Source organism: Hemitrygon akajei, chromosome 11 (assembly GCF_048418815.1).
Source record: "Hemitrygon akajei chromosome 11, sHemAka1.3, whole genome shotgun sequence".
NCBI classification, from domain to species: Eukaryota; Metazoa; Chordata; class Chondrichthyes; order Myliobatiformes; family Dasyatidae; genus Hemitrygon; species Hemitrygon akajei.
In genome coordinates, this window is record NC_133134.1 from 121,730,616 (window position 1) to 121,748,308 (window position 17,693).

Here is a 17,693-nt window from a genome sequence, read left to right on the forward strand (position 1 = left end):
CAGAGAGGTAACCATCTGTCACCACGTTCTGGCATCTCCCACAAAGCTCAGTCCAAGAGCTTACTGCCAGAGCTATCAGCATTAGAGAAACTTGTGATCAACAAGAACGAGACTGATTGCCAACGCATTTGAAGTAATGGAGTTGTTTTACTGTATGTTAAAATGAAATTAATCTCAATAGGTTTCACCTTTAAGTGAGATAGCTTTATTCGATGTGAATGAGATTGACAGTGTCTGCTGGCTCCCATCACTGTGTGCATCCTTTATAGAATGGTGCAAACTGACACTATGGCAAGATTTTTTCCCTCAGCTTTCTGCTGGTGACACTAGCTCACGTTAAAGTATCGATCTAGTTCTCTCAGCTATTTTTTCTTCAGTGAGCTACACGTTGCTACTGTATAAGACCAAGCAAAAACTTCTTTTAAAGTAGATTACCAAGCCAGTTTTCTTTCCTAATTTGCACACTTGCATCCCTTTTAAATTTAGATTACCTTGGACAGTCATTCCCTTGACAGATGATCTCAATTATCCTATCACAGACCTTACATTCTCCCTCTTCACTTTCTCTCATCATTAAACCTGTAGGTTCTTCCATTTTCTGCAGTTCTCTTGAACATTCACTGTAGAATGGTAGAATGATGCCCCTCGAACACTGTCTCACTGCTCCACCAACTCAGGTTTAATTCTGACCTCTGCTGCGGTTTATGTGGAGTTTGCATGTTCTTCCCTGACCATATGGATTTCTCCCAGATGCTCTGGTTTCCTTCCACATCTCTAAGATGTGCAGGTCGATAGATTAATTGGCTGTTGTAAGTTGCTTCAATTGTATAGGTGAGTGGCAAAATCTTACATGAGTAGATGAAAATGTTGGGTAGATAATAAAATAGCGGGAGTATGTATGAGTGTTTGATGGTCACTACAGACTCAAAGGGTTGGAAGGCTTTTTTTTCGGTGATGTGTGGTTCTGTAATATGATCTGCAACTTCCTTGGGCAAAACTTGTCTGGTCTTATTTCTATGTCCAGAGGTCCAGAGTATCCAAAGTGGAAATTTTTAAGTTTAGAGCGGAGAAGTCTTATGCTGGTGATATCATCTCCATTTGTAGTGGTCATTTTGTATATTGGTTGGCAAATGGTGTCTGACTTTGGTTAACACAACATTGTGGGCTGAAGGGCCTGTAATATGCTGTAGATTTCTATGTTCTATATTCTGCCTGTGTGGAGTTTGCCATATTTAGGTTTGTTGAACAAATCAAAGGTGGGGATGAATCAGCATATAGGAGGGAGATTGAAAATCTGGCTGAATGGTGTCACAAAAACTACTTCTCTCTCAATGTCAGCAACACCAAAGTGTTGATTATTGACTTTGTGAGGAGGAATTTGAAGTTCTATAAGCCTGTCCTCATCGGGTGATCAGAGGTGGCAAATGTCAGCACTTTAAATTCCTCCATGTTATCATTTCAGAGGATCTGTCCTGGGCCCAGTGCCAAACTGTAATTATGAAGATAGAATGGCAGTGCCTCTACTTCCTTAGAAGTTTGTGAAGATTTGGCATGACATCTAAAAATTTGACAAATGCCTACAGACATGTAGGAGAGAGGATAATTCCTTCTGATATGGAAACACCAATGCCCTTGAATGGAATATCCTACAGAAAGTAGCATATTCAGCCCAGTGCATCACAGGTAAAGCCCTCCCGCCACTGAGCACACGGACATAGTTGAGCACATCTACATGGAACATCAATCTTCAGGAAACCCCCAACACCCAGGTTATGCTATCTTCTCACTGCTGCCCTCAGAAGGAAGGTACAGGAGCTTCAGGACTCTCATCACCAGTTCCCTCAACCATCAGGCTCTTGAACCAGTAAGGATAACTTCATTCAACTTCATATGCCCACTGAACTGTTCCCTTAACCTCTGGACTCACTTTCAAGGACTCCATCTCACATTCTCATTATCTATTGTTTATTTATTATTATATTTATTTTTTTCTTTGTATTTGGACCTTTTGTTGTATTTTGCACATTGGTTATTTGTTTGCCCTTTTGAGTGTGGTCTTTCATTGATTCTATTCTGGTCCTTGGATTCATCGAGTATGCCTGCAAGGAAGCAAATCTCTTGGTTGTACATGATGATGTATATGTAGTTCAACAATAAATTAGTTTTGAACTTCTGCCTTTGAACCTTCCATAAACACATAGATTTCCCCTGGAGGCAACGATATCCTGTCATATCTCAAAGGTGAGTTGGTGGGTTAATTAAGCCCAGTGTAAGGAGAAGGCAGGTGATCAAGAAAGTGAGTTAGAATAGGTTACAGGGAAATAAGTACAGAAAGAGTCTGCTGGGATTGGTTTGTGAGCCAAAATTGACATGATAGGCTAAATGGCTTTCTTTATTGTCCAAAGAAAACTATATAATAAATAAAAATAATAACTCAGCTGTCATACTACTATTCAGAGAGAAACTGAAAAGTGAATGTTGGTAGGTGGATATCGCAGGGTAATGTATTATGATTCAAATGAATTGCATTCTGTGTATCAGAATATACAGAATGATGTTAATAAAATAAATATTATTGATTCAGTTATCAATGATATGCATTTGAAGAATTAAATAATAAACTTCCCCATTAGATGCTTCTGACCAGTGTATTTCCTCTATAGATGTGCAACATTCCGTATCTGAGCCAGAGACTGGATATTATCCTTGCCTTACGAGAACTTCCAGAGACTATTGAAGATCTTCAGCCAGTAAGTACAGATGAGCAATGATAATGGAAGTGGTCATGAATTAGTAGACTGGTGATCTTGGCAAGCTTATACTGTTTAAAAAAGATTCATACATGCATCAAACTATCATTCTGTTATGTTTTGTTATTGTAAGGGACAAAAATTACACACATGATCCAGAAGCACAGGAATGGAAATTAAAAACATCTCTGCTGTTTAACCTATCTTTCAGCTTAATGCTTTGATGGCGACATGTTTGATAAATCCCATCAGACACCTATTCATTATATCCTGTGGGGGTGTTATTTGTATGAAACAGGCTTCCTTCCTGCATAATGACTATTATGATTGTTGGCAATAAATACCAAAGAAAGTCTTCTCAGAATTTCTCATTATCTCAAGATCCAGGTGGGAAAAGCAAACCAATGGAGATGATTTTAAGTTCAGTGTGGACTTTAGGATTTTAACATTACGGTGTATAATAACTGTTCTACTGTTGTTGTTTTGATATTATTGTTGCTGTTTGTGTTGTTCTGTGGAACAACGTGGCCATCCTATGTCTGCACCAGAGTATGTGGCAATGCTTGTGGGATGCCGCCAGCAGAGCATTGTGTGCTGGTTGTTAATGACAACATACTTTTGCCAGCCTGAGCTTCTGCAATTTACAGTGTTTTACACGATGAGGGCACATACAATTGCAAGTGGTCATTGTTCAAGATAGTGACCTACCACTGGTTTATCAAGGGGCCCACAATAATCTTGATTTTGTCACTGACACCCTATGTTCCCTCTAAGTTGTGCGCGTGCGCACACGTTTTTCAACTAGCACACAAAGGAAATTAATGTGTGCACAAAAGGTTAGCTACCTAAAATAATGTAGTAATTAATAACTATACTTATTGAAAATAATCTTCTAGCTAAATGTTTCTGTTAACGAAGGGTCTCGGCCCGAAACGTCGACAGTACTTCTCCTATAGATGCTGCCTGGCCTGCTGTATTCCACCAGCATTTTGTGTGTGTTGTTAACAGAATATTTATGTTATTTTGTTGTTATTCTGTGCAGTTTTATGTCAAATATTTTGTAAACCTGCATAAACTGCGCCATGTGTGCATTCAGTGCACACATACTTTTGTCACAGGAAAAAACATTGCACAACATAAGATTTTTGTGCATACTGACTACTAAAGATTAGAGGGAATATTGCTGACACCCATATCTCGAGTTCTAGCTGGACATAAATGTCCAAGATGGTGGCGCAATGCAGCTTGCAGCGGCCACTCCGGAGCTGATTATCTGTTATTTGTGAAGCGGGGTGCCGTGCGTAATCATAATCAGATGGAAAACGGATGTGGGAGCACGGAGGAACATCTGGAAATCTCCAGGAAGACCTTCTTCGTTGCTGCTGCTGCTGCTGCTGTGAGGTCCGGGTCTCTGCTGAGAAGAACAGGCCCCCAGTCATCGGGGTCGCGTTGCCGATGGCCGTTGACGGGGGCGTCTTAATACACTCGGTAGAGGATGGTGCTCGGAGAAGCTGTGCCGGAGGGGATGGTCGGAGGCTCGGCGGTTTGATGGACTCGGAGTCCGCTGCGGTCAGGTCGCTTTCACTGTGTACTGCGTCTGCGAGACTGAGTTTGACGGAGATTTCATTGTGTGCTGCGTCTGCGAGGCTGAGTCGGGCAGCGCCGTGGAAGTCCATAGTGGGGGTATTCCCTTCTGCCGCCGGCATGGGATGGCGAGTCTGTCGGGACCCTGGGGACCTGTGGTGGTTTCTTTCGAACTTATAGTCTTTTAACATCTTTGGACTATCTTTACTGTGCCCATGGTCTGTTTTTTTTTATCAATTATGCTATTGTTTGCACTATTGTAACTATATGTTGTAACTATGTGGTTTTGTGCAGGTCTTGTAGCTTTAGTTTTTGGTCTTGTTTGTCTGGTGGGATTGGAGCTCCTTTCTGGGGAACGCGCTAAGATGGTAGTGCGATATTAATACGCAGCAGCCTCTCCGGACTCTGGATTGGGGATTGCCAAATGTTATGTGTTTTTTCTGGTGTAGTCTGTTTTGTCATGTGTTTTTGTGATATCATTCTGGAGGAACGTCGTCTCATTTTTTAACTGCATTGCATTTGTGGTTTCTAAATGACAATAAACTGAATCTGAATCTGAACTTAGCCTCCTATTCATCTGAGGAATAATTATGCTCCTACTGCATCCTGCTTCACTGGAAAATTTATGAATCTGCAGTACAGGCCTCTGACATGAAAAATCTATTCTTCAATTTAGTTCTATCAAATATCAACCCCCTTGGCATAAAATAAACCTGTTAGTCACAGTGGGCAAATAGGCTGCCTGAAATCGGGGGAAAAATTGGCATTACTATCTGAAGCTCTGTGTAATTGAAAGACTTTCACAGGTTTTTCACTCGAAGTTTTTTTTGAGTCTTGCTTTATCTCCCAATTGTAACTTAAGATGGATCCCTGTGTTCAGTTGTTTAAAAGCTAGTCACAGTGATCAAGAAATGCTGTGAATAAGTACAATAGTTACATTACAGCTCACATTTACAAGCGGAGTTTAATAATCCAGCCATGCTTTCTTAAAAACCATTGAGCTGGTGGCAGAGTTATGTGTGGTCTTTCATCCTGATGACAATAAAAAACAGCCTGTGGTAGTTAGGTGTACAGTATATTGTATCATTGCTTTAGCCCTTTTTTAGGATAATACTCAAGCACATAGGAGAAACAGTTCAAGTTCACCTTGCAGAAAAACAAACATTTTTTTCCCTCCATTCAGGAGGCCTCAAAGGATCCAATTCTAAACTAGTTCTCTTCCCTTCCCTGTATATTTATTGCATTCTTCAGAACTGACTAAATCAAGAGTAAGGTACTAATTATAGCTTGCTGATTTATTTATTTTTAATGATCATCAGGACTTAATACAAATTTTGTAAGCGTTAAGAGTCTGACAAGGGGATTAGAGAATGTTTTATTTATGAAGTTCAAATTCAACTTCTCACCAGTACACTACACTGGTGGCTGGAGAATGAAGTTCATGCAAGTTAACTCCAGGCACTGTCACTCTGGTTGCTATGGAAAGAGGCATGGGAAATCCCTCTAACCCTATTGCATCAGTATTTTCAAGTTTTACATGCCTAATGGACAAAAGCTTTTCTCAACAAGTGCATGTTAGCATTATTTGGCAATAGAATGACTTGTTTCTCAACAAACACAAAGGTCTTGCTCTAAGTAAGAATTGGAATAAAATTTTAAACAAGGTGGGACAAGAGAACCTGATTGGTTAAGGACTAACCAATCAGGGGTGGGGGGATGGACAATAGGAGTTGAGTATATATACCACTGGACTAGACGTGCCTAGGCTTCACCCCTGATGAAGATGGTGGAATTTATCAGCGAAATATTGGTTAAAATTGACGCCTGGACCTAGCTGGAAGCTCAAGAAGAGTTTAGAAACACAGAAAACTAACCGCGCAATACAGGCCCTTTGGCCCACAAAGCTGTACTGAACATATCCTTACCTTAGAGATTACGCAGGGTTACCCATAGCCCTCTATTTTTCTAAGCACCATGTATCTATCCAGGAGTCTCTTAAAAATCCTGTTATATCTGCCTCCACCACCGTTGCCGGCAGCCCATTCCGTGTACTCACCACTCTCTGTGTTAAAAAACTTACCCCGGACATCTCCTCTGTACCTACTTCCAAGCACTGTGCCCTCTCATGCTAGCCATTTCAGCCCTGGGAAAAAAACCTTTGACTATCCACACAATCAATACCTCTCATCTTGTATACCTCAATCAGGTCACCTCTTGTAGTTCACCACATTGAGATATCGGCTTTTATTGACTGGAAGAAGGAACAAGCAGTGGTTGACCACCATACTACATCCTGGAGACAGAGAGGCCGGGCTCAGACCTCAATCGCCTTTATACCGGGGTCTGTGGGAGGAGCCACAGCTGCAGTCAGCAGGGGGCGTGTCCAGACAGGTATATGTAGTTCACCACATTAACCCCCCCCTTTGTTTTAAAAGAGAGTCCCCATGTGGTGAAGTTTCTTACAAGTATATTTACAGGTTAAGTCTATCAGGTGGTCGAATCAGTCGCTGCGATCTACATAGCTCCGGTGCAATCACCACCAGCACCTGTGCAATCACAGCTGGAGCTACATAGATCGCAGCGACTGTTTCGACCACCTGATAGACTTAACCTGTAAATATACTTGTTAGAAACTTCGCCATGGTGCATCAATTTTATTGACTGGAAGAAGGAACAAGCAGTGGTTGACCACCATACTACATCCTGGAGACTGAGAGGCTGGGCTCAGACCTCAATCGCCTTTATACAGGGGTCTGTGGGAGGAGCCACAGGAGCAGTCAGCAGGGGCGTGTCCAGACAGGTATATGTAGTTCATCACACCTCTCATCCTCCGTCGTTCCAAGGAGAAAAGGCCGAGATCACTCAACCTATTCTCCTAAGGCATGCTTCCCAAACCAGGCAACATCCTTCATCAGATACACTGGGAAAGCACTAGATCCTTTTTTGTCTTATATCCAATATTCTCCATACACTTGCTAGAACTGATTTAAGACAAGTCCCAATATCATCTGCATCAATATGAACACTTGTCCTTTGTTCTTCTTTGTATAATGTCATGGTTTGTATCTCTGTATTAGTTAATTCCTCCCACGACTTAGCACAGAATTTTATGGTTTTAAAGCCATTCTCCATCTAAGTTCTTTCATAGATAGGTAGTGTAGTTTATACCCTTGTGGAGATCTTCCAATTTTTGATTAAAATTCTGCTTTGCTGCCATTTTTTGCTTTTTAAAAGTAACATGATGGGATAAAATCAAGATCAGAATCAGGATTTATTGTCACTGTTTTGTATGATGTTAATTTTTTTGCTTTATGGCAGCAGTACAATGCAACAACATAAAATTGCTATAAATTATGAAATAAGTAAATATTGCAAATAAAACCGAATAATGAGGTGGTGTTCATGGGTTCAATGACCATTCAGATATCTGATAGCAGGAATGGGGAATGATGTTTCTGAATTGCTGACTGTGGGTCTTCAGGTTCTTGTACCCCCTCTCTCATCATGGTATCGAGAAGAAGGCATGTCCCTGTTGGTCCTTCATGATGGAAGTTTATCTTGAAGATGACCTTCATGGTGGAGTTTGCTGCACTTACAACCCTTTGCAGCTTCTTGCAATCGTAAGCATTGGAGACCTCAACCCAGTCTGTGTGTCAACCTGTCAGAATGCTCTACACATAAATACACATAGAAATTTGTATCACTGTACACATAAATACACATAGAAATTCATATCATTCTTAAGTGACGTACCAAATCTCCTCATACTTCCAACAATACATGCTCCTGGCATGCCTTCTTCATGATTGCATTGATGTGCTGAGCCCGGGATAGGTCTCTCAGCCACTGAACATCAGGAACTTAGAGCTGCTCATCCTTTCCACTACTGACCCCTCAGTGAGGACTGGTGTATGTTCTGACTTTCCCTTCCCGAATCTATTCTCGGTCTTGCTGATGTTGAGTGCTCTCACCACTTAACCAGACAATTTATTTCACTCCTGTCATTGCCGTCTGAGATTTTATTAACAGTGGTGCCACCTGCAAATTTATGGATGGCACTTGAATTGTACTTAGCCATATGATCTTGAGCATAGAGCGAGTAGAACAGTAGGTGACGCAAGCATCCTTGAGGTGTAACTGTGTTGATTGGCAGCAAGGAGGAGATGGTATTACTGATCCACTCTGATAGTGGTCCCCCAATAAGAAGTCAAGGATTTAGTTGTGTGGGGGAGGGGTACAGAGGTCCAGGTTTAGAAGTTTAGTGTTTAATATTGAGGAAATTGAACACAGAGTTGTAATCGATAAACAGCAGTCTTTTCAGCAATTTTCTAAGAAATGATAAAGTGTCTGAAAGCAGTGAGTGTTTTCTGACACATCAAGAAAACCTCAAAAAAATGAGTTGCTTTGGGTTGTGTTTAAACTCGAATCTCGCTACTTCTATATTCAGTGCAGCTGAGATATGAAGCAGACAGCCATCCTGCTCCCAGAAGGCAGTGGAGCCATTAAAAATGTTTAATGGGATTGTCAGTCTTTGATTCCACCAGATTTGGAGGTTTGACAGTAGCTGCCTGCGTCTCCCAGACACCAGGAAACCTAGCAGCTGAATAGTAGTTTCCGGGAGAAAATAAACACTTGAACACCTTGCTTCCATTTGATCCCCACAAGCTTATTGTCTTTGTTTTTAGCAAGTCCCCCCACCCCATACAACAAGGGCTCTGTGGTTTGGAGTCTTGCTGCAGGAGAGGGGGGATCTGAAACAGAGCTATGAGTGACAGCTGAGCACTCCTAACCAGGCATGTAGTCTGCTGTGGTATCCTGGCTTGACAGAAGAGACACCAGACACTTGGTTGACTATCCTTGTTCAGAGAAATATTAGCTTTGTTACAAAGTCACAATTGTCACGGCACTCAAAGTAAACTAGACTTCCAGCATATCTGGCTGAAACTCATTCTTTACAAATCACGGCTGCCAAATTAAGGCCCTTAGTTTTCATCACCAAGAAGCACTCATTGGTGTTAATAATGTCAGTGTCCAGCAGTTTCATAGTGGTTGATGAAAACTTAGGACCACGACATGCGCTGTTCATTCCTTTTCACCGGATAAACTATTGTACCACTGGGATGCAGAATTGTACATAATTTTCTGAGATTTAATTTTGTCTTCAGCCTCTGTCTTAATTATTTATAAATAAACTGAAAAGCTGAACCTGCAAAGCAGAACTGTTTGAGCATATACCAGTTTTCATCTCTTTCTTACCTAGAGAGAGAAACTTTCAAATTAATTTGCTACCCATGCAAAGAGGTCAGCTTCAGATCCAGGTATACTTATAGATGATATCTTCATAGCTATATCCTCATCCTTGCTAGCCCTTCTTTATTCTTCAAAAGGAAAAAAATCTGCACATATTAAAGTCCCATCTAGTTAGCTTCATAGAATCCTTTCTGTGTTTAGATTATCTTAGATCAGTTTGCTGCAGGTCAGCTAATTTTGCTGCAGCCCAGGGCAATTGTACAAGGCATTGGTGAGGCCAAATTTGGAGTATTGTGTACAGTTCTGGTCGCCAAATTATAGGAAATATGTCAACAAATTAGAGAGAGTACAGAGGAGATTTACTAGAATGTTACCTGAGTTTCAGCACCTAAGTTACAGAGAAATGTTGAACAAGTTAGGTCTTTATTCTTTGGAGCGTTGAAGGTTGAGGGGGGAACTTGATAGAGGTATTTAAAATTATGAGGGGTATAGATAGAGTTGATGTGGATAGGCTTTTTCCATTGAGAGTAGGGGAGATTCAAACAAGAGGACATGAGTCGAGAGTTAAGGGGCAAAAGTGTAGGGGTAATATGAGGGGAAACTTCTTTACTCAGAGAGTGGTAGCTGTGTGGAATGAGCTTCCAGTAGAAGTGATAGAGGCAGGTTTGATTTTGTCATTTAAAAAAAAAAATTGGATAGGTATATGGACAGGAAAGGAATGGAGGGTTATCGGCTGAGTGCAGCTAGGTGGGACTAAGTGAGAGTAAGCGTTCGGCACGGACTAGAAGGGCCAAGATGGCCTGTTTCTGTGCTGTAATTGTTATATGGTTATAATATACTTGCTAACTTGCATACAGCAAATTGCCTTTTAGACAGAGCAGATCCCCTTTTGAGGCCAGTTTAGATAACATTCTGACTTTTTAAATTCTGAATGTATGTTCCCATAGGAAGCAAATAGCAGAAGACCATACTTCTACAGTGTCTGGAGAATGTTTATATTTGATGTAAAATGACCAATAAATACTGTATAAACCATCTGATTAAAATCAATTTCCGTATTTCTTTATTTCCATATCAAGAATTTAAGGCTGTGTAAAGATTTAGAAAGTTGTACTTGTTCATTTTTATTGTGGAAAGGAACAGTACATTTGGGAGGTGTAATGGAGATTTAATGAAAGAGTTTCTGATTGGAATCATGATTGACTAAAGCTTATCCAGAGTATTGGATAATACTCTGTATTGCAAAGGGCTCAAATATTAGTGGTCATTGAATAACAGAGCAAGTTAGAAGCAAGGAAGGAGAACCTCGTTACATAAGGAATAAGATACATCTGGACTAATTTGCCAGTGAACTCCATGAACTAAACAGTATTTCTCATATCAAGTGGATTAAGACATTTACTAATTAATCATAGATTATCCAGCAATTGGATGCGGTAATGTGGTCTTTCACAGTGAATGATGACAAACATTCAGGCCATGTCCACACTACGCCAGATAAATCTGTAACTGAAGCTTTTTCTCTTCATTATTACCCTCCGTCCACACTAAAACGGCATTATTTGTCCCCGAAACTGGAGCTTTTCAGAAACGTTTTCCAGGGTGGGTATCTTTGAAAATGCTGCTCGGGCAGATCAGTGTGGACGGAGTAACCGGAAACTTCTGAAAATGCTATCAGACGGCAGCGCGCTATTTCATTGTTTTCTTGAACGCAACCTAACAATTTCAGAGCAGACGGCAACGAGACTGAAGCCAAAAGAGTTAGAAATGTACTCACCAAATACTTTGACCCATAACTTACTGAATAAATAAGTATACTCACTTTGCCCTGTTTTCTGTCCTTGCTCGTATGAAGGTGGTTTACCTATTTATGCAAGTACTTCTCTGACAATAGATGAGTAACAGCCTAATGTAACATTGTATGGAAATACAAGATAACACTGATGCAGACATTAAAGTATTTTTACATTTAACAAGGTAAATGCAACAGAGTTAGTCAGTTTTTCAATGTTCATTGTCAGCCGGGTCAATCTGTCCGTAAACTCCCTGTCGGTTGCCACCGAAAGCTCAAATATTTGTTTTTTTTCACTTTTAAGTTCTCCTGCGTGAAAGCTAACAGCTGTCTGTCTTTTTAAGTTTTTCTAGTCTGTAACTACACAAACGTGCACTTTTACTGTGAGATTCGACACCAAACATGTCGCTTGTTTTCAGTAGATGTGTCCTGCGCATGCGCAGGAGGAGGAGATTCGCTGAAATCTCCATTTCAGTGTGGATAGAGATATTTTCAAAATTGCATAGTGTGGATGCCTATCGTTTTTACACAAAACTGGTGTTTTCAAAATTATCTGGTCTAGTGTGGATGTAGCCTCAGGGGTGGATTTTGTTAGGATGAGTTACATGTCTCAGACATGAACAGTGATTTAACAGATCTTCCAGAAGACAGCACACAAGGACCAGAACATATTTGAGACCAGCAAGATCATTAGATTATTTGCTTAACCCAGAAGAGAATTCAATAGAGTAAAGTAAATGAAAAGAGGGAACAATTTGATTAAATAGGGAAAAGGACAAAGAATGGAAAAATAAATTATAGAATTTTGATAATTTTAGAATCAGCAACAAACAATAGCATCTCAAATGACTGGATTATATTTTTTTGTTCATTCTTTTGGGATAGTGGGACATTTGCAAACATTTGTTAGTAAAAAGGTACTATCGGAAGCAGGTAATTTAGTCGGAGTTCAAAGTACTTTTAGATGGATACATGAATATGAAGGGAATGGAAGGATAAGGCTGATGCAAGGGAGGAAAAAGTTTATATATTGGCACAATATCATGGGCCGAATGGCTTACATAGAGCTGTATCTTCCAGTACGTGTTTAGGACATGGGGAAAATGAGAGCAGCTTGGGGAAAAGCATGCTGTCACAGGGGAAATCGTGATAACTACATGTTAAGAACACCAGAGAGCATGATCGAATACAGTCACTGCAGCTGTGTGACAGCAGAACTGCCTAAAGCACCACAAAGTCACCGTGGATGTGTCTGATCTCTGCACATGCTGGAAGTTTTTGATAACTTGTATAAATAGGCTCTGTGTTGTCTTGAGTATAAATGATAGGGTAGCATTTAAAATTATATTATCTTTAATAGGCAGATAGTCAATGACTGTTCTTTTAGGTGGCAAAATTAAAGAGGGCAAAATAAAGTAGACTAGAATCAAGGAAGAGAAATATCAGCAAACTCATTTGGAGTAATACAGCACTGAAACAGCCACCAAGGCTCACTGTGTCCAAATCAAAAATCAGCCAATCACTTTCACTGCTCCTATTTTATACTTCCCATATTTCCACCAGCTCCCCCACCCACCCTCCCAATTTGACCACTCGCGGGCCAGGGGTAATTTACATTGGGGCTATGAGACATAGAATCAGCCCATCACACCTGCTCCACCGTTGAACATAGCTGGTTTATTATCACTCTTAACACCATTCTGCTTTCTCTCCAAAACCTTTGATGCCCTTACTAATCAAAAACTTATCAACCTCCACTTCAAATATGTTTGATGACATGGTTTCCACAGCCATCAGAGGCATGACTTCCGCAGATTCACAAACTTCTGGCTAAAGAAGTTCCTCCTCATGTCTGTACGAAGGGAGATTTTTTATATTCTGTGGCTGTGTCTTTTGGTCCTAGACCCCCTCCCCCCACCCACTATAGGAAACATCCTCTCCACATTCACTGTGTCCAGGCCTTTCAATAGCTTTCCATAGAACCATAGAACATTACAGCATTACAGTACAGGCCCTTCAGACCTCCATGTTGTGCCGAGCCATATAATCCTTAAAAAAAGTACTAAACCACACTACCCCATAACCCTCTATTTTTCTTTCATCCATGTGTCTGTCCAAGAGGCTCTTAAATGCCCCTAATGTTTTAGCCTCCACCACCATCCCTGGCAAGTCATTCTAGGCACTCACAAACCTCTGTGTAAAAAAAACCTACCCCTGATGTCTCCCCTAAGCTTCCCTCCCTTAATTTTGTACATATGCCCTCTGGTGTTTGCTATTGGTGCCCTGGGAAACAGGTACTGACTATCCACCCTATCTATGCCTCTCATAACCTTGTAGACCTCTATCAAGTCCCCTCTCATTCTTCTACGCTCCAAAGAGAAAAGTCCCAGCTCTGCTAACCTTGCTTCATATGACTTGTTCTCCAAACCAGGCAACATCCTGGTAAATCTCCTCTGCACCCTCTCCATAGCTTCCACATCCTTCCTATAATGAGGTGACCAGAAATGAACACAATACTCTAAGTGCGGTCTCACCAGAGATTTGTAGAGTTGCAACATGACCTCTCTATTCTTGAACTCAATCCCCCTGTTAATGAAGCCTAGCATCCCATAGGCCTTCTTAACTACCCTATTAACCTGTGCAGCGACCTTGAGGGATGCATGGATTTGAACCCCAAGGTCCATTTGTTCACCCACAATCTTAAGTAACTGACCATTAATCCTGTACTCAGTCTTCTGGTTTGTCCTTCCAAAATGCATCACCTCACACTTATCCGCATTGAACTCCATCTGCCATTTTTTCTGCCCAACTCTGCAGCCTGTCTATATCCTCTTGTAATCTTCGACAACCTGCAGCTCCATCCACAACTCCTCCAATCTTCATGTCATCCGCAAACTTACTCACCCATCCTTCCACCTCTACATCCAGGTCATTTATAAAAATCACAAATAGCAGGGGTCCCAGGACAGATTCCTGTGGCACTCCACTAGTCACCGACCTCCAGGCAGAATACCTTCCTTCCACAACTACCCTCTGCTTTCTTCCTTTAAGCCAGTTTTTTATCCTAACAGCCAAGGTTCCACTTATCCCATGCCTCATGACTTTCTGGATGAGTCTCTCGTGAGGGACCTTGTCAAATGCCTTGCTAAAGTCCATGTAGACTACATCCACTGCCCTACCCTCATCAATTTCTTTTGTTACCTCTTCAAAAAACTCAATCAAGCTCGTGAGGCACAATCTTCCCTTCACAAAGCCATGTTGACTATCTATGAGTAGACTGTACTTCTCCAAATGCTCGTAGATCCTATCCTTAACAATCCTTTCCAGTAGTTTGCAGACCACCGAAGTAAGACTCACCGGTCTATAATTCCCAGGTTTCTCCCTATTACCTTTTTTAAACAAGGGAACTACATTTGCCATTCTCTAGTCCTCCGGCACTTCCCCTGCAGCCAAAGAGGATTCAAAGATCATAGCTAATGCTTCAGTGATCTCTTCTCTCAATTCGCACAACAACCTGAGGTATCATATCCGGCCCTGAGGATTTATCAATCTTGATGTTTTTAAGAAGATCCAGCACTTCTTCTTCCGTAATCTCCACATTGCCCAGCACACAGGCCTGCTCTATTTCGATCTCACCCTGACTAAGATCCTTTTCACTTGTGAATACTGAAGCAAAGTATTCATTTAGGACCTCCCAAACCTCCTCCGCCTCCAGGCACATTGCCCTCTTTATCCTTTAGCGGTCCCACCTTCGATCTCGTCATCCTCCTGTTCTTCACATACGCATAGAACACCTTGGGGTTCTCCTTAACCCTACATGCCAAGGCCTTCTCATGCCCACTTCAAGCTCTCCTAAGTCCTTTCTTTAGCTCCTTCCTGGCTACCCTATATTTCTCATAAGCCCCTCCTACTTCCGGCTTCTTATATCTAACATATGCTTCCTTCTTCCTCTTGACGAGTTGTCTCGTGTGTTTCGTCAGTCACGGTTCCTTTTCCTACCATTTTTTCCTTGCCTCAGTGGGACAAACCTATCCTGAACCCAGCGCAAGTTGTCCCTAAACTTCTCCCACATTACTTCTGTGCTTTCCCCTTTAAACATCTGTTTCCAATTTACTTTAGTCAGTTCCTGCCTCATCCCTTCAAAGTCAGCCCTTCCCCAGTTAAGCACTTTACCATTTCGTCTGATTTTATCCCTTTCCATAGCTATGCTGAAGCTAAGGGAGTTGTGGTCACTCTCACCAAAATGCTCCCCCACCAAGAAGTCTGTCACTTGACCAGGTTCATTACCCAAAACTAGATCCAGTATAGCCTCTCCTCTCGTCGGCCAGTCCACGTACTGTGTCAGGAATCCTTCTTGAACACACCTGACAAATTCAGCCCCATCTATCCCCCTTGCACTCAAGAGGTGCCAGTCAATATGAGGGAAGTTGAAGTCACCCATAACTACTACCCTGTATTTTGTGCACCATTCTAAAATCTGCCTGCTTATCTGCTGCTCGGTGTCCCAAGGGCTATTTGGGGGCCTATAGTCTACTCCCAGCACAGTGATTGATCCCTTCCTATTTCTGACTTCCACACAGACTGACTCAGTGGACACTCCCTTTGCAGCGTCCTCCCTTTCTATAGCCGTGATACTATCCCTGACCAGTCATGCTACTTCCCCCCACTTTCCTACCTCCCATCCTATTCCTTTTAAAGCACCTGAACCCTGCAACCTGCATCATCCAATCCTGCCCTTCCTCCAACCAAGTTTCAGTAACGGCCACGACATCATAGTTCCACATACTAATCCATGCTCTAAGTTCATCCTCCTTGTTCCTAATACTCCTAGCATTGAAATAGACACATTTTGACCCCTTTAACTGGCTACAATTATGTTTCGTTCCCTGCCTGTCCTTACTCATCAACTCAAAACTCTTAGCATCATGCCCTTGTCCTTATACCTCAATCTCTTTCAATGAGATTCCCCTTCATTCTTCTAAATTTCAGGAAGTATAAGCTCAGAGCCATCAAACAATCCTCATACATTAATCCTTTCATTCCCAGGATCATTCCTCTGAATCTCCCCTGGACTCTTACCAATGTCAGCATATCCTTTCCTAGATAAGGGCCCCAAACTGCTCACAATACTCTATGTGTGGCCTGGCCAATACTTTAAAAAGCCTCAGCGTTACATCATCGCTTTTATATTGTCATCCTCTTGAAATGAAAGCTAACATTGCATTTTCCTTCCTTACCACTGACTCAGTCTGCAGGATAACCTTCAGGGAATCCTACAGCAAGAGCCCCAAGTCCATTTGCAACTCTCATTTCCAAATTTTCTCTCTGTTTAGAAAGTAGTCTACGCTTTTATTCCTTCTATCGAAGTGCATGATCGCGCACTTCCTTCACTGTATTCTGTCTGCCATTTCTTTGTCCATTCTCCTAATCTATTTAAGTCCCTCTGCAGACTGCCTGCTTCCTCAACACTATCTGTCCCTCAACATAACTTTGTATTGTATGTAAACTTGACCACAAACCCATCAATTCTGTCATACAAGTCACTGGAGCATTACGTGAACATCACTAGTCACCAGCAACCAGCCAGAAAAAGCTCCCCCTCTCATTCCCAGTCTTTGCCTCCTGCCAGTCAGCCAATCTTCTATCCTTCCTAATATCTTTCCTGTAATACCATTGGCTCTTATTTTGTTCAGCAGCCTCATGTGTGGCACCTTGTACAAGGCCCTATGAATTGACTAATTAACCAATAATATGCCTGTCCCTGACATCTGTGATGGAATCAGAGCACCAGAAGCAAGCTGACACAGTTATGGAGAGAACATGAAAATTCTACACACACTGAATCAGAGGTCAGGATTAAACCCATTCACTGGAGCAGCTGCTCTATGAGCTTCACCATTTTATAATACCTTATAGGCAGGTTAAAAAAGGGAGTTGTCTGATTAAAAATAAATGAATGGCTCTAGTACATTTAAATAATCTGCACATGCACCACTGGGTAAATGGCCTTCTCGTGCTTTAAAGAATGCATGTACTTTTGTGAAATGTGGTCATCCTACATCTCATATGTGCAAAGAATGAACTCAGAGCAAAATGCTTGTTAGTGTTAGTATGCTGAGCAACAACTTAGCTGAGTCTGAAATGATTTTGAATTAATTTGCAAACCACCATAGTCCACCAAGTGTTTGTGGTAAGAAAGACAGAGGCAATTGAGATCTGATTGTCTCGGGGCTGTTCTGTATTGATTATTCAGTTGTTTTTAGTCAAAAGCAGCATTGTTATGAATGAGGAGAAATATTTTGTTCCTTTGACAAACC

At 41.5% G+C, this 17,693-nt stretch overlaps 1 protein-coding gene across 2 annotated transcripts in view; it reads left to right on the plus strand.

Moving 5' to 3' along the window:
- The window catches only part of LOC140735980 (uncharacterized), a 143,778-nt gene that overhangs the window by 90,701 nt on the left and 35,384 nt on the right, over window positions 1-17,693 (plus strand). For both annotated transcript variants that reach the window (XM_073061620.1, XM_073061621.1), the window contains exon 11: window positions 2,664-2,750. In XM_073061620.1, the coding sequence (XP_072917721.1) occupies window positions 2,664-2,750 (87 nt within the window). The remainder of the gene's footprint in view (window positions 1-2,663; window positions 2,751-17,693) is intronic.